The sequence below is a fragment of the Oncorhynchus gorbuscha genome, linkage group LG13 (genome assembly GCF_021184085.1).
Source record: "Oncorhynchus gorbuscha isolate QuinsamMale2020 ecotype Even-year linkage group LG13, OgorEven_v1.0, whole genome shotgun sequence".
Classification (NCBI taxonomy): domain Eukaryota; kingdom Metazoa; phylum Chordata; class Actinopteri; order Salmoniformes; family Salmonidae; genus Oncorhynchus; species Oncorhynchus gorbuscha.
The window spans coordinates 64,765,947-64,788,073 of record NC_060185.1 but is presented as its reverse complement, the minus strand read 5'-3'; the positions used below and the strand labels follow the sequence as shown (position 1 = coordinate 64,788,073).

The following is a 22,127-nucleotide window of genomic DNA, read 5'->3' as shown; positions in this document are numbered from 1 at the left end:
TTAACTCTAACCCAATAGCTGGTTTCATAATAACCCATCTATATTCTTATTTGTATTTATTTTCTCCCTATTTTAATACTATTGTCATAAATTTAAGCAACAATACAATATTTAGATACTGAATGATGAAAGTAATGGATAATACAATGCATTGACAAGCATAAATCATTTTTATTTCCTGCTAATAAAAGGTTTTCATACCATGTCGATGTGATTATTAATATTTAATAGTTGTATTTAATAGCTTTACACTTTAAACCCCTACCCACCAATACCCCACTCCCATTCCTTAACACATGGGATGTAAAATAAAAATTAGAAAAAGACAAATACACTACATTTCAAAAGGTCCAGCAAGCAGTGTTTCCCCTATATTAATTTAGCATTGGCAGATCGCTGCTGCTAAAATTGTTGCCCTCGCTGCAAAAAACAAAAACTGTCAACTGGGTGGGACTTCCTATGGGTTAAGGAAGGATCACATAATTCCATCCAGTTCATCGGGAGTGCTCAGACAATGAATTATACTTGTGAGCAAACATTCCATAACTGCAGGTGGCAGTAAATTGTCAGTCTTAACTGACTTGCCTAGTTAAATAAAGGTCCAAATAAAAAAATGAGGGGTGAATCATTTCCCCATCCATTCTGTATGACCATGGAGGCAGGTACCACCTTCAGGGCCACATCACAAAACAGGTCCCAAATTATTGATGTGATCAAAAAACATATTGGATCAGGGCATTGGTATGTCAATTTCCATAAAGAACAAGAAAAGTATGATGTCGAAAAGCATAATTATTATTGGCCTAGTATATTTTTCATAGTATTACCATTAGAAGGGTTTCAGCATCCTTTGCCAGGTCACTTGCCCTTCTCTCCCCCTATGGAAGACAACAACAAGTCCGATGAAACGCCATCACAGGTCACCCCTGCATTTGATGAAACACAATATACAGTTGAAGTCGGAAGTTAACACACACCTTAGCCAAGTACATTTAAACTCAGTTTCACAATTCCTGACATTTAATCCTAGTAAAAATTCCCTGTCTTAGGTCAGTTAGGATCACCACTTTGTTTTAAGAATGTGAAATGTCAGAATAATAGTAGAGAGAATGATTTATTTCAGCTTTCATTTCTTTCATCACATCCCCAGTGGGTCAGAAGTTTACATACACTCAATTAGTATTTGGTAGCATTGCCTTTAAATTGTTTAACATGGGTCAAAAGTTTCGGGTAGCCTTCCACAAGCTTCCCACGATAAGTTGGGTGAATTTTGGCCCATTCCTCCTGACAGAGCTGATGTAACTGAGTCAGGTTTCTAGGCCTCCTTGCTCAAACACGCGTTTTCAGTTCTGCCCACAAATTGTCTATAACATTGAGGTCGGGGCTTTGTGAGGGCCACTCCAGTACCTTGACTTTGTTGTCCCTAAGCCATTTTGCCACAACTTTGGAGGTATGCTTGTAGTTATTGTCCATTTCGAAGACCCATTTGCGACCAAGCTTTAACTTCCTGACTGATGTCTTGAGATGTTGCGTCAATATATCCACATAATTTTCCTACCTCATGATGCCATCTATTTTGTGAAGTGCACGAGTCCCTCCTGCAGCAAAGCACCCCCACAACATGATGCTGCCACCCCCGTGCTTCACGGTTGGGATGGGGTTCTTCGGCTTGCAAGCCTTCCCCTTTTTCCTCCAAACATAACGATGGTCATTATGGCCAAACAGTTCTATTTTCTTTTCATCAGACCAGAGGACATTTCTCCAAAAAGTATGATCTTTGTCCCCATGTGCAGTTGCAAACCGTAGTCTGGCTTTTTTATGGCGGTTTTGGAGCAGTAGCTTCTTCCTTGCTGATCGGCCTTTCAGGTTTTGTCGATATAGGACTCGTTTTACTGTGGATATAGAGACTTTTGTACCTGTTTCCTCCAGCATCTTCACAAGGTCCTTTACTGTTGTTCTAGGATTGATTTGCACTTTTCACACCAAAGTATGTTCATCTCTAGGAGACAGAATGCGTCTCCTTCCTGAGCAGTATGATGGCTGCGTGGTCCCATGGAGTTATTACTTGCGTACTATTGTTTGTAGAGATGAACATGGTACCTTCAGGCATTTGGAAATTGCTCCTAAGGATGAATCAGACTTGTGATACCATTTTTCTACCATTTTTTTCTGAGGTCTTTGCTGATTTATTTTGATTTTCCCATTATGTCAAGCAAAGAGTCACTGAGTTTGAAGGCAAAGACTTGAAATGCATCCACAGGCACACCTCCAATTGACTTCAATTATGCCAATTAGCCATGACATACAGTGGGGCAAAAAAGTATTTAGTCAGGCACCAATTGTGCAAGTTCTCCCACTTAAAAAGATGAGAGGCCTGTAGTTTTCATCGTAGGTACACTTCAACTATGACAGACAAAATGAGAAACAAAATCCAGAAAATCACATTGTAGGATCTTTTATGAATTTATTTGCAAATTATGGTGGAAAATAAGTATTTGGTCACCTACAAACAAGCAAGATGTCTGGCTCTCACAGACCTGTAACTTCTTCTTTAAGAGGCTCCTCTGTCCTCTACTCATTACCTGTATTAATGGCACCTGTTTGAACTTGTTATCAGTATAAAAGACACCTGTCCACAACCTCAAACAGTCCCACTGTAATTTTCTGGAACAAGCTGTTTAAAGGCACAGTCAACTAATGTAAACTTCTGACCCACTGCAATTGTGATCCAGTGATTTATAAGTTAAATAATCTGTGAAATTACATGTGTCATGCGCAAAGCAGATGTCCTAACCCAATTGCCAAAACTATAGTTTGTTAGCAAGAATTAGTTTTAATGACTCCAACCTAAGTGCATGTAAACTTCCGACTGCATGTAAACTTCCGACTTCAACTGTATATATTTATTTGAAACAATGTCTGAAACTGAAGAAATACAGTGCCTTCACAAAGTATTCATAGCCCTTGACATATTCCACATTTTGTTGTGGTACTGCCTGAATTCAAAATCGATTACAAAAAATTCTCACCCATCTACACACGATACCCTATAATGACAAAGTGAAAACATAATATAATTTTTTTTAAATTATGAATATGAAATATAGAAATAAATAATTTACACAAGTATTCACACCCCTGCGTCAATACATGTTAGAATCACCTTTTGCAGAGATTACAGCTGTGAGTCTTTCTGAGTAATTCTCTAAGAGCTTTGCGCACCTGGATTGTACAATATTTTGTCATTATTCTTTTCAAAATTCTTCAGGCTCTGTCTAAATGGTTGTTGATCATTGATAGACTACCATTTTCAAATCTTGCCATAGATTTTCAAGCGGATTTAAGTCAAATATGTAACTCGGCCACTCTGAGCATTCATTGTCTTCTTGGTAAGCAACTCCATTGTAGATGTTTGCCTTTTTTTAGGGGATTGTCTTGCTGAAAGGTGAATTCATCTCCCAGTGTCTGTTGGGAACCAACTGAATCAGGATTCTGAAGTCTAGGATTTTGCCTGTGCTTAGCTCCATTCCGTAAATGTTTTATCCTGAAACTCCCCATTCATTAACAAGTACAAGCATACCCATAACATGATACAGCCACCATGTTGTATTGGATTTGCCTCAAACATGTATTTAACTAGGCAAGTCAGTTAACCTCTCTAGGTTAATACAGAAATACTAATTATAAAAATTCAGAAAATATATTTTACATAGGTTTAAAGATGAACTTATTGTGAATCCAATTTCACGGTGTCAGAAAATGCTTTACGGCGAAAGCATACCTTACGATTATTTGAGAACATCGCCCAGTAGACAAATCATTACAAACAATAACCAGCCAAGTAGAAGAGTTACACAAGTCAGAAACAGAGATAAAAATTAATCACTTACCTTTGATGATCTTCATATGGTTGCACTCAGAAAACATTCATTTATACAATAAAATACAATAAATGTTCATTTTGTTCGATAAAGTCTCTTCATATCCAAAAACCTGCGTTTTGTTCCCGCGTTTTCTTCAGTAATCCACAGGCTCAAACGCAGTCACAACAGGCAGACAAAAAAAATCCAAATTGTATCCGTAAAGTTCATAGAAACATGTCAAACGATGTTTATATTCAATCCTCAGGTTGTTTTCAGCCTAAATATAATATTTCAACCAGACAATAACGTTGTCAGTATAAAAGGTAAACAAGAAAGTCCCTTGTAACGGCGTTCGTCTGTTGAATGAAGAAAGTCGGACCGAAATGCAGCGTGTAGGTTACTCATGACTTTAATGAACAGAATAACGGTACATGAAATAACTGAAATACAAAAACAACAGAACGGAACGAGAAACTAATTACAGCCTATCTGGTGACTACAACACAGAGACAGGAACAAACACCCACAAAATACAAAGCGAACTCAGGCTACCTAAATACGGTTCCCAATCAGAGACAACGATAAGCACCTGACTCTAATTGAGAATCGCCTCAGGCAGCCAAGCCTATACCACACCCCTAATCAGCCGCGATCCCAAATAATACAAACCCCAATACGAAACACAACATATAAACCCATGTCACACCCTGGCCTACCCAAACATATAACAAAAACACAAAATACAATGACCAAGGCGTGACAGAACCTCCCCCCTAAGGTGCGGACTCTCGGACGCACCTCAAGAGCATAGGGAGGGTCCGGGTGGGCGTCTGTCCATGGTGGCGGTTCTGGCTCGGGACGTGGACCCCACTCCATAAATGTCCTATTTCCTCCCCTTCGCGTCCTGGGATAATCCACCTTCTCCGCCGACCATGGCCTAATAGTCCTCACCCAGATCCCCACACAACTGAGGAGCAGCTCGGGACAGAGGGGCATCTCGGGACAGAGGGGCATCTCGGGACAGAGGGGCATCTCGGGACAGAGGGGCATCTCGGGACAGAGGGGCATCTCGGGACAGAGGGGCATCTCGGGACAGAGGGGCATCTCGGGACAGAGGGGCATCTCGGGACAGAGGGGCATCTCGGGACAGAGGGGAAGCCCAGTACTGAGAGGAAGCCCAGTACTGAGAGGAAGCCCAGTACTGAGATGAAGCCCAGTACTGAGATGAAGCCCAGGCAGGTAGTAGGCTCCGGTAAATCCTGGCTGGCTGGCAGATCTGGAAGGGACTGGTTGTCGGGCAGATCTGGAAGAGACTGGTTGTCTGGCTGATCTGGAAGAGACTGGTTGTCTGGCGGCGCTGGGCAGACTGGCGGTGCTGGGCAGACTGGGAGCACTGGCGGCGCTGGGCAGACTGGGAGCACTGGCGGCGCTGGGCAGACGGGAGACTCCGGCAGCGCAGGAGAGGAGAAAGGCTCTGGCTGCGCTAAACAGGCGGGAGACTCCGACAGCGCAGGAGAGGAGAAAACAGGCGAGGCGCACTGGAGGCCTGGTGCGTGGTGCTGGAACTGATGGTACTGGATCGAGGACACGCACAGGAAGCCTGGTGTGAGGAGCTGCTATCGGAGGACTGGTGTGTAGAGGTGGCTCTGGATAGACCGGACCGTGCAGGCGCACTGGAGCTCTTGAGCACCGAGCCTGCCCAAGCTTACCTGGCTCGATGCCCACTCTAGCCCGGCCAATAGGAAGGGCTGGTATGTGCCGCACCTGGCTCTGCACCCGCACTGGAAACACCGTGCGCTCCATAGCATAACACGGTGCCTGCCCGGTCTCTCTAGCCCAACGGTGAGCACAGGGAATTTGCGCAGGTCTCCCACCTGGCATAACTATTCTCCCTTCTAGCCCCCCCCAATAATTTTTTTGGGCTGCTTTTCCGGCTTCCAACCGCGTCGCCGTGCTGCCTCCTCATACCAGTGCCTCTCTGCTTTAGCCGCATCTATTTCTTCCTTGGGACGGCGATATTCTCCCGGCTGTGCCCAGGGTCCTTTTCCGTCTAATATCATCTCCCAAGACCAGAAGTCCTTATATTGCTGCTCCTCGCAATTAACAGGGAGAGTAGGCTCAGGTCTGACTCCTGACTCAGCCACTCTCTCTCTGCGCTTTCCCCCAATAAATATTTGGGGGTTACTTTCGTTTTTCGCTCTGCGTCGCCGTGTTTTCCTTTTAGACTCCATTCGTCTATAGCCCTCTTCGCACTGCTGAAGCGAATCCCAAGCGGGCTCCTGCACTCTCTCTGGGTCGGCCGCCCACCTGTCGATTTCTTCCCACGTCGTATACTCCATGCTTCTGCTGTCCATAACGTCGTTGCCAGTTACAAACGCTGCTCGGTCGTAGAGAGGTGGGTGTTTCTGTAACGGCGTTCGTCTGTTGAATGAAGAAAGTTGGACCGAAATGCAGCGTGTAGGTTACTCATGACTTTAATGAACAGAATAGCGGTACATGAAATAACTGAAATACAAAAACAACAGAACGGAACGAGAAACTAATTACAGCCTATCTGGTGACTACAACACAGAGACAGGAACAAACACCCACAAAATACAAAGCGAACTCAGGCTACCTAAATACGGTTCCCAATCAGAAACAACGATAAGCACCTGACTCTAATTGAGAATCGCCTCAGGCAGCCAAGCCTATACCACACCCCTAATCAGCCGCGATCCCAAATAATACAAACCCCAATACGAAACACAACATATAAACCCATGTCACACCCTGGCCTACCCAAACATATAACAAAAACACAAAATACAATGACCAAGGCGTGACAGCACTCTCTCGGTCGCGTGCATGAATAAACTCTGTGACATGGCAGGGTCCACTCATTCAGACTTACTCCCTCATTTTTCAGAATACAAGCCTGAAACATTTTCTAAAGACTGTTGACATCTAGTGGAAGGCATAGGAACTGCAATTTGAGTCCTAACTCAATGGACACTGTAATGGCATTGAATAGAAAAATACAACAACAACAAAAAATCCTACTTCCTGAATGGATATTTTCTCAGGTTTTCTCCTGCCAAATCAGTTCTGTTATACTCACAGACACTATTTTAACGGTTCTGGAACCTTTAGAGTGTTTTCTATCCAAATCTACCAATTATATGCATATCCTATCTTCTGGGCCTGAGTAAAAGGCAGTTTAATTTGGGCACGCTTTTCATCCAAAATTCCAAATGCTGGCCCCTACCCTAGAGAAGTTAAGAACAAATTCTTATTTACAATGACGGCCTTGTGTTCAGGACAATTTTCTTTTCAGTATTACTTTAGTGCCTTGTTGGAAACAGGATGCATGTTTTGGAATATTTGTATCATGTACAGGCTTCCTTCTTTTCACTCTGTCAATTAACTGAGTTAAGAAGGACACCTGTATCTTTGTAGTGATAACTTCACCATGCTCAAAGGGATATTCAATGTCTGCTTTTTTACATTTTTGCCCTTCTTTGCGAGGCATTGGTAAACCTCCCTAGTCAGGGTTTAATCTGTGTTTGAAATTCACTGCTCGACTGAGGGACCTTACAGATAATTATATGTTTGGGGTACAGAGATGATGTAGTCATTCAAAAATCATTTATCAAAATCATTATTGCACACAGAGTGAGTCAATGCAATTCATGTGACTTGTTAAGCACATTTCTACTCCTGAACTTATTTAGACATGCCATAGCAAATGGGTTCATTCATTTGTAAAACTTTCGTAAAACATAATTCCACTTTGACACTATGGGGTATTGTGTGTAGGCCAGTGACAAAAAATATAAATTGAATCCATTTTAAATTCAGGCTGTAACACAACAAAATGTGGTAAAAGTCAGGGGTGTGAATACCTTCTTTTAACATTAGCCTAAGAAGATGACAAAGGTTAAGACAAGATTATTTTAATATTGCATAACTCTTTGAAACAATGGGACCAGCTATGCTAGTTTGCAACGGCGCTGGTCATAGCAACAGCGCTGGTAGTTAGCAACGGCACAAGTAGTTAGCAACGGCACTAGTAGTTAGCAACGGCACTAGTAGTTAGCAACGGCACTAGTAGTTAGCAATGCCGCTGGTCTCATAAATTTGTTTATTTTTCGAAAAGCTTCCATATGGAATCATAACCTTTGTTATCTTCAACCTAGACATTAGCTAGCTTACGCTAGAAGCTAGCTAGCTAGCTAGCAATTGCTGTAAAGTCACCAGAATTATTTGAAATAACGATTGAGGTAGTCGATTGAGGTATGTTATCTAGTTAAACAATTAGCTCATTTAAATAACTATAAATAAAGGTTACCTTGCCCGTTTGTTTCTGTCTAGTGGCACAATAAGTGGCAATGAGTTTTGCAGAGAGTTGCCGTCCCCCGGTATCCGACTGTTGGGGTTTGATTACAAATGCCTGTCATGAGATTGACTTGTACCCAACCTGTTGAGTTACTGCTAAAACAACCCAACAAGCAGGAAATAACCCCAAAAAAGAATAATGACCCAACATCAGCAACCATTCTATCGGATTGTGGAAATAATACGTTTTTTGCTGTGTACGCCTATTGCCCTATTGTGCCTTAATGAAAGGGCCAGGTTGTCATGCGTTTCAAATTATGAAATATACTGCATCTCTAAAATGACCCTTATCTTACATCAGTACTCTTGAGTGATGTCAAAAACTTAAACATAGGTCTACAGTGCCTTCGGAAAGTATTCAGACCCCTGGACTTTTTCCACATTTTGTTACATTACAGCCGTATCCTAAAATTGATTAAAACAACATTTTTCATCAACAATCTACACACAATACAATTTTAAAAAACAGATACCTTATTTACATAAGTATTCAGACCCTTTGCTATGAACTTGAAATAGAGCTCAGGTACAACCTATTTGCATTGATCATCATTGAGATGTTTCTACAACTTCATTGTAGTCCACCTGTGGTACATTCAATTGATTGGACATGATTTGGAAAAGCACACACCTGTCTATATAAAGGTCCCACAGTTGACAGTGCATGTAAGAGCAAACATCATGCCATGAGGTCGAAGGAATTGTTCGTAGAGATACGAAACAGGATTGTGTCGAGGCACAAATCTGGGGAAGGGTACCAAAACATTTCTGCAGTATTGATTGGAAAATCTTCCAAAAGGACAACCATCTCTGCAGCACTCCACCAATCAGGCCTTTATGGTAGAGTGGCCAGATGGAAGCCACTCATCAGTAAAAGGCGCATGATAGCCTGCTTGGAGTTTGCCAAAATGCACCTAAAGACTCTCAGACCATGAGAAACAATATTCTCTGGTCTGATGAAACCAAGATTAACTCTTTCGCCTGATTGCCAAGCATCACGTCAGACTTGGGCAAAGGTTCACCTTCAAAAAGGACAGCACCCCTAAGCACACAGCCAAGACAACGCAATCGTGGCTCCAGGGCTGTCCTTGAGTGGCCTAGCCAGAGCCCGGACTTGAACCCGATCGGACATCTCTGAAGAGACCTGAAAATAGCTGTGCAGCGACGCTCCCCATCCAACCTGACAGAGCTTGAGAGGATCTGCAGAGAGGAATGGGAGAAACTCCACAAATACAGGTGCGCCAAGCTTGTAGTGTTCTACCCAAGAAGACTCGAGGCTGTAGTGCTGCCAAAGGTGCTTCAACAAAGTACTGAGTAAAGGGTCTTAATACTTATGTAAATGTGATATTTTCCGGTTTTTTTATATATAAATTTGCAAACATTTCTAAAAACCTGTTTTTGCTTTGTCATTGTGGAGTATGGTGTGTAGATCGATGAGGGGGAAAAACTTAAATACATTTTAGAATAATGCTGGAACGTAACAAAATGTTGAAAAGACAAGGGGTCTGAATACCTTCCGAACGCACTGTATATCTAATGCATAGTTTTCATTGGCTCCACACATTAATGATACAACTGGGAAAGTTAGATGAAAGGTAAGGACGTACAGGTAGAGTTCACCATTTATATTTGGAATTTGCCCTGAGGTTTCAGTCATGAAGCAGTATAAATACATTTGAACCATTCATCCTCAGAAATGGATTTTAATCCGAATGTTTTAACAGATAAAACTGTCTGCACAGTGATAAGAAGATGAAGAAATGAATTACCATGCAAGAGGGGTCAAGGACGGGTTTATGGCCTATATGCTGTCCTGTGACTATATGAATGAGTTTGAGCAGGAAGAGAGGTGGAGGTGTTGGGAGGACAGCGAAGGTCAATTTGAGAGAGCCCAGTTAAAATAACCATACAGAAAACAGTACCAAGTGATGTAGGGGAGACAGATGTGGGGTGCGAGGTAGAGAATGACTGATAATCGTCCGAGCCAATATATCGGGCCATATTGGCCTTTTCTAGTCTATCAGCCCTGCTGCTATGCCAGCCGCCACTCACTACCTGAGCCACGAGCACTGTACAATGCAGAGGAATATCTAGCTGGGAAAATCAGCAGCAAGCTAGATCATTCTCTAACAGAAAGTTGCGGTATTAAGAAATTGATAAATTAACACGGTGACAAAAATGTAACTCCTGTTGAAAATATTAGTTTTGTTAATTCACTAATAATAAGGCTTGTGTCAACGTGCCTGGACATGCATGCAATAAGCAAGCTAGCTAAGCATGTAGCTATGTGACCTGTTAGAAAGATTATGATAAGTAATCCTTTCATCTGTGGTGTTAGCTATCTAGCTGTATTATCTACTATGCTAGCTAGCTGGCTAGATAAACGTGGTGCTAAAATGTCAGATATGAGCTAACAGCTGGTTATCATTTTGAACATGCAACGTTTTTGGCAACGAGCCATCTGACTTGGGGTGCAACGTTAGCTATTTACTGGTGTGCTAGTGTGCAGCCACAATTGTACCCGTCAATTGACAATTGATAGCCGGATTAGATGATTGTCGTAATAGAGAAAGAAGGAATTGTTTTAAACTGCCTAAATAAAGGTTGGCAATAGGTTTAACTACCTAAGAATCTTCCTGCGTGTTTATGGTCCAAGAAAGCTGTAGATCAGTGCACGTGTGTGCATTCTCACCTCTCAAACTACGGCAGATTTGAGTCATTTAGAAAGAACATGCAACATTGTTTCATCTTTTTGCCTGCCCTCGCTCTCCTTGTTAAATATTATGCAAATGCATGGCATGGTAGCAAATGTCGTCGCCATTGAGCTAGTTCTCATAGTAGCAGTAAACAGCACCAAGTGATATAAGCAATGGAGAGAGATATGAAGGGAATAGAGTTACAGCCTTGTTCTATCCAATCGTAGCAGTAGGATCAAGTTAACACCTGTTCCTTAACAGATAGCTGAACGAGCCAATTGAGTAGTTTCAATTTTTGTCCTGACAGCTGAGTTGTTTAGAGATGCGTCCTGACAGTTGAAAAAAAAAACTTTTCCCAGATCACGGAAAATGCATCCGTGATCACAAATCATGACCTTAAGTTGGACCCATTTGTATGGGTCAGCAGTGCCTATAGTATATGATGTCCTTCCATACAGGCGTGACAAGCTGGAGTGACACATTGGGGCGGCAGGTAGCCTGGCGGGTAGGAGCGTTGGGCCAATAACCAAAAGGTTGCTGGATTGAATCCCCAAGCTGACATGGTAAAAATCTGTCATTCTGCCCCTGAGCAAGGAAGTTAACCCACTGTTCCCCGGGCGTGTCAATTAAGGCAGCCCCCACACCTCTCTGATTCAGAGGGGAAGACACATTTCAGTTGAATGCATTCAGTTGTACATCTGACTAGGTATCCCCCTTTCCCTTCTATGCAAATGTTGTTGATCAGTAAGCTAACATCAGTCCCAAATGGAAGGCATAATTTAACAGATGTTATTGCGGGTGTAGCGAAATACTTGTGTTCCTAGCTCCAACAGATTGTTAATCATCTAGCACAATAGACTCCACTGATCAGCCAAAACAAGCTCAATAACTCAATGCATGCACACACTTCTAATGAATATGCTTTCACCTGTATTGTGAATAGACCTAGGCCATCTTAATTTACACAGTTTATCAATAGATCTACCATTCAAATAAAAGTATTACCATTATGTTGTAATGTAATTATATTGTTTTTACCACAGTCAAATGTATTGTTTGATTTAAATTTTAAAAATTCACATTTATTGACATTGAATATTGGCCTAAAATAACGGTAATCGACCTCCTTGACCCCCAAAAATCATTATTGGCATCGGCACAAAACACTCTGTATCGGTCTTTCTCTAGTGTGAGGTGGGGAAATGGTTGCCTGGCTAACCAAACTCCTTGCTTTGGCCAAAGAAACACATTCTAACCGTTCTGATTGGTCCCAGAAACCGATGGGTTGGGCTAGAGCCAGAACACACATGGATAAAGTGGCGTTTTGAAAATGTGTCATTGGCTTTGAACTACAGAATGGCGCCGAAAGGGATGGCCACCATTTTATGGGCTCCTGACCAATCGTGCTATTTTGTGTGTTTTTTTTGTGCTGATCTTACCATTTCATATGATTGAAAATGGCTTCTGGACATCAAAACAGTGATTACTAACCTAGTTTTGGATGAGGAATGCAATTTCATCGAATCAGAGGTAAAGGACATGATGCTCATCCCAGACCAGGCCCAAATTCCTGTCACTCTGAGGAGCTATAGGGGCCAGCTTGCGGGATACCTAACAAGAATGCGACGGTGAATGGATAAGTCACCCTTACCCGCCATTCTATTGGTGAATGTGCAATCACTGGAAAATAAACAGGATAAGCTCCGTTCAAGACTATCATCTCAAAGGGATCTGAATAACTGTAATATCCTATGTTTTACAAGGACATGGAAAACATAAATCTAGCTGTTTTTTTGTACATCGGCAGATCAGAACAGCTGCGTCTGGTAAGGTGAGGGGAGGGGGTGTGTGTTGTCAACAACAGTTGGTGCGCAATCTCTAATTTAAAGTCTCGAGGTTCTGCTTGCCTGAGTTAGAATACCTCTCATTATAAACAGTAGACCACATTATTTACCAAGAGAGTTTTCATTTATATTTTTTGTAGTGGTCTATTTACCACCACAGACCAATGCTGGCCCTAAGACCGCACTCAATGAGCTGTATGAGGCCATAAGCAAACAAGAAAATGCTCAGCCAGATTAGAAGCTCCCTAATGGCCCAGGGATTTTAATGCAGGAAAACTGACATTTCTACCAGCATATCTCCTGTGCAACTAGAGGCGGAAAAAACTCTAGATCACCTCTACTCTACACACAGAGACGCATGCAAAGCCCTCCCTTGCCCTCCATTTGGCAAATCTGACCATAACTACATCCTCTTAATTACTGCTTACAAACAAATACTCAAACTGGAAGTACCAGTGATGTGCTCAATACCGAAGTGATCCGCTGAAGTGGACTCTAAGCTACAGGACTTTTTTGTTAGCACAGATTGGAATATGTTCCGGGATTCATCCGATGGCATTGAGGAGTTTACCACATCAGTCAACGGCTTCATCGACAACATAGTCCCCACAGTGACGGTACCCAAACCAAAAGCCATGGATTACAGGCAACATTCAAACTGAGCTAAAGGCTGGAGATGCCGCTTTCAAGGAGCGGGACAGAAATCCGAAAACTTACAAGAAATTCTGCTACGTCCTCCAATGAACCATCAAACAGGCAAAGTGTCAATACAGGACTAGGATCAAATCCTACTTCACTGACATTTTCAACCTCTCTTTGACCCTAATACCCATATGTTTCAAGCAGACCACCATAGTCGATGCGCCCAAGAGCGCCGAGGTAACCTGTCTAAATGACTATCGCCAGTAGCAATTGAATCTGTAGCCATAAAATGCTTTGAAAGGTTGGTCATGGCTCACATCAACACCTTCATCCCAGACACCCTGGACCCACTCCAATTTGCATACCGCCCCAACAGATCCACCTCAATCTCTATTGCACTCCACACTGCCTTTTCCCATCTGGACAAAAGTAAAAATCTAAGTAAGAATGCTGTTCATTCGCTACAGCTCAGCGTTCAACACCATTGTGCCCTCCAAGCTCATTACTAAGCTAAGGACCCTGGGATTAAACACCGCGCTCTGCAGTTGGATGATGGACTTTCTGACGGGTCACCCCCAGGTGGTGAGAGTAGGCAAAAACACACGGAGGGCCTAGCACGCTCCCATTCACATCGACGGGGCTGTAGTGGAGACAGTCGAGAGCTTCAAGTTCCTCTGTGTCCACATCACTAAGGACCTATCAGGGTCCAAACACACCAACATGTCCAAACACAGAGGGAACGACAACGCCTCTTCCCCCTCAGGAGGCTGAAAATATTTGGCATGGGCCCTCAGATCCTCAAAAAGTTATGCAGATGCACAATTGAAAGCATCCTGACTGGCTGCATCACCGCTTGCTATGGCAACTACTCAGCATCCGACCTCAAGGCACTACAGAGGGTCCTGCGTACAGCCTATTGCATCACTGGGTCCGTTTTCCCAGTCATCCAGGACCTCAATACCAGGCGGTGTCCAGGGAAGGCCCTAAATATTGTCAAATATACCGCACGGCAAGCGGTACCGGAGCCCCAAGTCTGGGACCAAAAAGCTCCTGAACAGCTTCTATCGCAAAGCCATAAGACTGCTGAACAGTTAAACAAATGGCTACTCAGACTTTCTGCTTTTTACCCCTACCTACATGTACATAGTACAATCAATCAATCAATCACCAAACCAACATGTAAATACTGTATTACCTCAATCAATCACCCCAACTACCTCGTACCCCAGTACACTGACTTGGTCCCGGTACTCCTTGTATATAGCCTCGGTATTGTTATTTTATTGTCACCACAATCAACTTCAACGATGGCAGTCTCAGACTTGAGTATGTAGCGAACATAGAGCAGCAGTATAATTCAGTTTGAGTCGTCAGACAAGGGAAATGATTTCTGAATATCAGTAAATTATGATTGTGATTGGGGAGGGGATTGAAATTGAAGATGTCTGGAATAGGGCAAACGGGGTTGAATTAAGAGCAGTGATGGAGGTCAGTGTTAAGATGTTTGAGGTACACGTTGATTGGAGGCCTGGTTGTCAAGTGTGTGTAAAATTTATTTAGCTAGGCAAGTCAGTTAAGAACAAATTTTTATTTACAATGACGGCCTACCCCGGCCAAACCTGGACAACACTGGGCCAATTGCGCGCCGCCCTATGGGACTCCCAATCACAGCCAGATGTGATACAGCCTGGATTCAAACCAGGGACTGTAGTGACCCCTCTTGCACTGAGATGCAGTGCCTTAGACCGCTGTGCCACTCAGGAGACAGGGTGAAAGAGAGGCATTGGGGCAATGTGTACTGTCAAGTGGTGTAAGCAGGGTATGTATAACTTGACCTCAAGGGGTGAGAATATAATGTGGTCATATCAATCTTAATTATTTTTGTGAAAATGTAATGTTTCATACTGTTTAGGAAAGTCTGTCCAAATTAATTTCTGCCACAACCAGCAAGGCTATGCCTATTGGCCATACATCAAACCCATAAAGCCTACTGTAATTTCATATGATAATGATGGGTACATAATTAGAGCTGGGAAGATAAACCGAAAATGATCGAAACAGACCAATACCGAACACCTATCGCAGGCATTTTGCTGATATCATTCATTACAACATGTAGCCTATACTAGAGAAATGTGAAGTTAGAATGAAATAGGTTTGCTAATATGGGTGATTGTTAATGGGACAAGTAATTGATGGCTAAAACCATCAAAATAGTAATTGTAGTTTGAAGGATACTTTTTTTAAAGGAGGTGCACATTAATGTTATACACTTATCTTTATATTTATTGTTATTGCATCTATTGAGGCAATTTATTGCGATATGGATTGTTGTCTATATCGCCCAGCTCTAGACTCCATAACATAACTACACAGTGAAATTTGAGTATTTTCTCTTCACAGACCAGCCAAGATCTTGGTCCCTCGTGTTAATTCGCTGCTCTAGAACTAATACCTCTCACTCTTTTTTGTTGGCCTGCTTTAGTCCATAAATACAACCATCATCCGTAGGGGTACTTCCATTTATTGGATTATATATTATTGTTATTCGTGCATTCATTCAATATAACTCGGTGTCTTTATGATGAAAATGTCCATTTTCACTTTGTTAATTCGGTAAGCTTTTTCAGTTTAGCGCACCGTTGCGATCCCCCTTTCCCCTTGAGCGGCTGGTGTACTGCGTTGCATGCTGGTACCTGCAGTCCTTACTCCTCCCACTACGTGCTATGTATCGTTTGGGCGTGGGTAGCCAAGCACTACAAGTCCCAGACTATCAGTCCACCCTCTTGCCCCTCTCTCCCACCAGACCGTAGACCGAGATACTGTACTGACTGTCTTGACGAACACCCCCCCGACTTTCAGAACCGAAAACCGTCGAGATTAGTGAACAGCAACCGACAAGAACGGAAGACTTGATTCTCGCTGGAGCCGTGATATATACTGTTCATTTATACCCTGGACGAACGGGTTTGTAATTGTTTGTGCCATTTGACATCGTTATCTTGCTTGCTAATTACCTTTCGAATTATTCAGTATCAGGGACGAGAAGACTCGGTTCGGGTCGGACTCTTGCATGTCTTTGAACACCGAAGCGGTTCGGTAAGGGCTGATGAAAGAGTCAAATCAACATTTTGTGTCGCACGGCCGGAGATAAATACAGTAGCCTGTCTAAACATGCTTAGCACTGTGTAATGCAGACCAATACTGGCTTTGCGGAGACTTTGCTGCGCAGGGATCTGAAAATTGTTCCTGGTATTTTGAACATGAGTTACATTTTGTTTTCCTTATTGTGTATGGTGCACGTTACAGTAGCCAACTACAAGTTACGTGTAAATTGTTGCCCTACCCTCCGTTAGTTCTGAAATACTTTTCATACGAAAATGAGCTTAGGAAATAGTTAAAGTGTAATATATTCCTCATACAATCAATATTAGTCTTTGCAATACAGTCCAACGTTATATCATTACATCGTTTCTTCAGTCATGTTATTTATCAGTAAAATACGTCATGGACAGTACCTCGTGGTCTATGGAATGATTAAATAATATAGTCATTGGAGTTTGGAATGTTTATTCTGCGATATTTGGCTGTTGATTGATGTTGGCTTCATTATGTGACAGTCGTTAGGCACATAATGTATGTATCATGCAAGTGCGGATACACGATGTAAGTATTTCATAGGGCAAAGGATATTCTCGTGTCAGTCGTTTCGTTCTAGATATTGGAAATGCTTGCATTGTAGGCTATTGTGCTGGGTGCTATCGCATCATTCTCGCTTCAAAAATCAAGGGTGAATTTGGTTCCATTTTGATCATGTGTAGTCTGTCTTTGACAGGCTGATCACCTGAGAGGCAATAGTGTCGTCCTTGCCGATTATCATACTACAGCTCGCCAGCTCTTTGGGCGAGTGGGATGCCCGGAGTTTTAGCATGAATATGTTGGTTTTATAGAGATTAAACAAATGTCTCAATTAGTTGAAATAGTATATTAAAACGACCCCGCTCGTCGACTGTATTTTCTGCATTTTCAAATGCATAGATTTGACACTCGGATGCGTCTCTTTTGTGCATGTGTGCTCCAGGCTGCGCAGTCAGTTGACCAGGCGGACAAGTCGTCTCGAGTCAGAGGGAGATCAAGTCATCTCGAGTCAGAGGGAGATTATTTTATTCTTATTTAGACGTAGCCGAAAGACTCTATGGGATAGCCACCTCATTATAGTTGGGACAGCTGTGACTTTGTTTTACCAGCATGGTGTGCAGACTGACAGCATGAGAAATTAAACCCAAAATATATGTTTCTAAAATACGTCCTAGCATTCCAATGGGCTACTCAGTGGAGGAGACGGCGTATCTGCAGCACAAAGACAAACTAGCAATATAAGCAAGTAGCAACATGAGGTTACGCGATAATGAACGCAAAAGCCTCTCATTTTCAGTTATAGACGCTTGCAACTATTTTCAGCCCATGTTTAACGATTTCAGCGGAGATATGTCGCCTACCTGGGATGTCACTCACGTTTTCCGGTACGGGTATGTTTCGCCAACTACACTGATTTCAACACCCGGTACATTCCTCTGATATTTGCTGGTGGATAGTTATACCGGACCCATTTATAGTCATCACATTTATTGTCGGGTGGGGTGGCTGCCTCACCTTTCCTCATTGGGTGTGTTGACGTGTGTAGTAGGTAGGGTGGGTGTCTGAAAGCTGTTAAAATGTTGCTTTCGGTCAGATATATTCATGAAGTTGACATTCTTTAGGAATAACGTTACTGGAAGATTTAAATTATTGTGCATGCATGTGATACCTACAGTGTCTTAGCCTGTCTGCTTAGATGTCACTGCTAATTGTTCTATTTACTTTGGAATTTGGCTATCATGGTCAAGGGCTCAAAGGGAAACAGAAGCTAGATGTGTATTTTGAGACTTCTTTACTCCCGGTGCTTTGAGATATACCGACTTTAGAATTCATTCTTTGAGTAATAGAGTATCTGTAGTTAAGATGAAGAATGTGTATTACATTATATGGCATCATCCCCAGGTTCTCCTTGCCCCTCAGATTGATCTCTAACGTGAGCTGGAAATGAGCTGAGGGTTAAGGCCGCATGAATGAGTTGGGTAGAGAGGGATTTCAAAATGATGTATCATGAAGGGTGGTGAGGAAACCATTACCCCTTCCCCCACCTGCCTACCATGTTTCTACTTCTCTCCATGGTCTCAGCCAGTCCACTCTGCTGCAGCGTGCATGGCTTGGTCAGCACTGACCACGTCCATCCGTGCAACAGTAAAGGAGAACTGTGAGAGAGATCATAAAATATGGTTTCCAAGTATCAAGCAATATGTGACAATTTCCCTGGGTGAAGAGGGCAAAGCATCAACTCCTATGTTAGCATCTTTATGTCCATGCAAATAGGCCTGCCTACCCATAGTTAAATTCCAAAGTATACATATGGAGTAAGTGAAAGTTATTGGCAAATATGCCTTGTACCAATATTGGATGTTTCTTGATAATATGAATATAACATAAAATATAAAGTAATATAATGTCAATTTTCTTAACTTAAACAATCAATTTACCTTCTTGGATTTTGTGACTGAGGACAGTGTGGCATCTCACCTCATCAAGCTTCTCTTTCACACAGAAAACTATTGAACAATTTCTCAATAAAAAGCACAAAAAATCACTAAACAGTGATGTCTATCCTAAATGTGCCAACTTAACATGAGTTAATGCTACTGTTAGGAATGTGTAGTAGTGTTAGCAAAGGGCTGGCTAATTTGTTCCCTAACAAGATAAGGTAACTGATATTTTGCTAACCTCTTCTATGGCAAGACTCATGACCTATGAATGAGGCATTTGACCAGTTTCAGTGTATTGAGCCAATGACACTGATGAAAAATCAAATCCAAATCAAATGTTATTGGTTGCGAACACATATTTAGTAGATATCGCAGGTGCAACAAAATACTTATGTTTCTAGCTCCAACAGTGCAGTATACCTAACAATACACACAAGAGTCCGGAATACAAATATATATAACCTATATATACTAAATGTATGTGGACACCCCTTCAAATTCGTGGATTCGGCTATTTCAGCCACACCCGCTGTTGACAGGTGTATAAAATCGAGCACACAGCCATGCAATCTCCATAGACAAACATTGTCAGTAGAATGGTCTTACTGAAGAGCTCATTGACTTTCAATGTGGCACCTTCATAGGATGCCTCCTTTCCAGCAAGTCAGTTCGTAAAATATCTGCCCTGCTGGAGCTGCCCCTGGTCAACTAAGTGCTGTTATTGTGAAGTGGAAACGTCTAGCAGCAACAATGGCTCAGAATGGGACTGCAGAGTGATGAAGAGCGTAACGCGTAAAAATCATCTGCCCTCGGTTGCAACACTCACTACAGAGTTCCAAACTGCCTCTGGAAGCAACGTCAGCACAATAACTGTTCGTCTGGAGCTTCATGAAATGGGTTTCCATGGCCGGGCAGCCACACATAAGTCTAAGTTCACCATACGCAATGCCAAGCATCGGCTGGAGTGGTGTAAAGCTTGCCTCCATTGGACTCTGATGCAGTGAGTGATGAATCACACTTTACCATCTGGCAGTCCGACGGAAGAATCTGGATTTGGCGGATGCCTGGAGAACGCTTCCTGCCCTAATGCATAGTGCCAACTGTAAAGTTTGGTGGAGGAGGAATAATTATCTGGGGCTGTTTTTCATGGTTCCGGCCAGGCCCCTTAGTTCCAGTGAAGGGAAATATTAACGCTACAGCATACAATGATATTCTAGACAATTCTGGGCATCCAACTTTGTGGCAACAGTTTGGGGAAGGCCTTTTCCTGTTTTAGCATGACAATGCCCCCATGCCCAAAGCAAGGTCCATACAGAAATGGTTTGTTGACATCGGTGTGGATGAACTTGACTGGCCTCCACAGAGCCCTGACCTCAACCCCATCAAACACCTTTGGGATTAATTGGAAAGCCGACTGCAAGCCAGGCCTAATTGCCCAACATCATGGGAGGGACCAACTCCATATTAATGCCCATGATTTTGGAATGAGATGTTTGACGAGCAGGTGTCCACAAACATTTGGTCATGTAGGGTATATCCAGTACCAGTCAAAAGTTTGGACACACCTACTCATTCCAGGGTTTTTCTTTATTTTTACTATTTTCTACATTGTAGAATATTAGTGAAGGCATCAACAATATGAAATAACACATATGGAATCATGTAGTAACAAAAAAAGTGTTAAGCAAATCCAAATATTTGTTATATTTGAGATTCTTCAAAGTAACCACCCTTTGCCTTGATGACAGCTTTGCACACTCTTGGCATTCTCTTAACCAGCTTCATGAGGTAGTCACCTGGAATGCTTTTCCAACAATCTTGAAGTAGTTTGCACATATGCTGAGCACTTGTTGGCTGCTTTTCCTTCCCTCTGCTGTCCAACTCATCCCAAACCATCTCATTTGGGTTGAGGTCGGGTGATTTGTGGAGGCCAGGTCATTTGATGCAGCACTCAAATAGGCCTTACACAGCCTGGAGGTGTGTTTTGGGTCATTGTCCTGTTGAAAAACAAATGATAGTCTCACTAAGATGGGATGGCGTATCACTGCAGACTGCTGTGGTAGCCATGCTGGTTAAGTGTGCCTTGAATTCTAAATAAATCACTGACTGTGTCACCAGCAAAGCACCATCACACCTCCTCCTCCATGCTTCACGGTGGGAACCACACATGTGGAGATCATCCGTTCATCTACTCTGCGCCTCACAAAGATACGGCGGATGGAACAAAAACTAACATGTGGACTCAACAGACCAAAGGACAGATTTCCACTGGTCTAATATCCATATGGCTCGTGTTTCTTGACCCAAACAAGTCTCTTCTTCTAGTAGTGGTTTCTTTGCAACAATTCAACCATGAAGGCCTGATTCACGAAGTCCCCTCTGAACAGTTGATGTTGATATGTCTTTTACTTGAACTCAGTGAAGCATTTATTTTGGCTGCAATTGCCGATTTCTGAGGCTGGTAACTCTAACGAACTTGTCCTCTGCAGCAGAGGTAACTCTGGGTCTTCTTTTCCTGTGGTGGTCCTCGTGAGACCCAGGCATTCATCATAACGCTTGATGGTTTTTATGACTACACTTGGGGGGGAAATAAAGTTCTTGACATTTTCCAGATTGACTGACCTTCATGTCTTAAAGTAATGATGGCCTGTCTATTCTCTTTGCTTATTTGAGCAGGTCTTGCCATAATATGGACTTGGTCTTTTACCAAATAGGGCTATCTTCTGTGTACCAACCCTACCTTGTCACAACACAACTTATTGGCTCAAACGCATTAAGAAGGAAAGAAATTCCACAAATTAACTTTTAATAAGGCAAACCTGTTCATTGAAATGCATTCTACGTGACTACCTCATGAAGCTGGTTGAGAGAATGCCAAGAGTGCAAAGCTGTCATCAAGGCAAAGGGTGGCTACTTTGAAGAATCTAAAATATATTTTGATTTGTTTAACACTTTTTTTGGTTACTACATGATTCCATATGTGTTATTTCATAGTTTTGATGATGTCTTCACTATTCTACAATATAGAAAATAGTACAAATAAAGAAAAACCCTTGAATGAGTATGTATGTCCAAACTTTTGACTGATACTGTATGTATGTATGTATGTATGTATGTATGTATGTA

The 22,127-nt window shown here is 42.3% G+C and overlaps 1 protein-coding gene across 4 annotated transcripts in view; it reads left to right on the top strand.

The window, feature by feature from the left end:
- Positions 1–22,127, top strand: part of bcorl1 (BCL6 corepressor-like 1) — a 42,853-nt gene that overhangs the window by 8,746 nt on the left and 11,980 nt on the right. The window contains exon 1 of one of the 4 annotated variants that reach the window (XM_046295352.1): positions 16,265–16,389. The exons of 1 other annotated variant lie outside the window; for it this stretch is intronic. Coding sequence is in view for 2 of the 3 variants with exons in the window: in XM_046295349.1 (XP_046151305.1) it covers positions 17,815–17,945 (131 nt within the window). In the remaining variant the exon portion in view is untranslated. Of the gene's footprint in view, positions 1–16,264; positions 16,522–17,045; positions 17,946–22,127 lie in introns of those variants that run through there. 2 more of the 4 variants (XM_046295350.1, XM_046295349.1) reach the window with 2 other exon arrangements.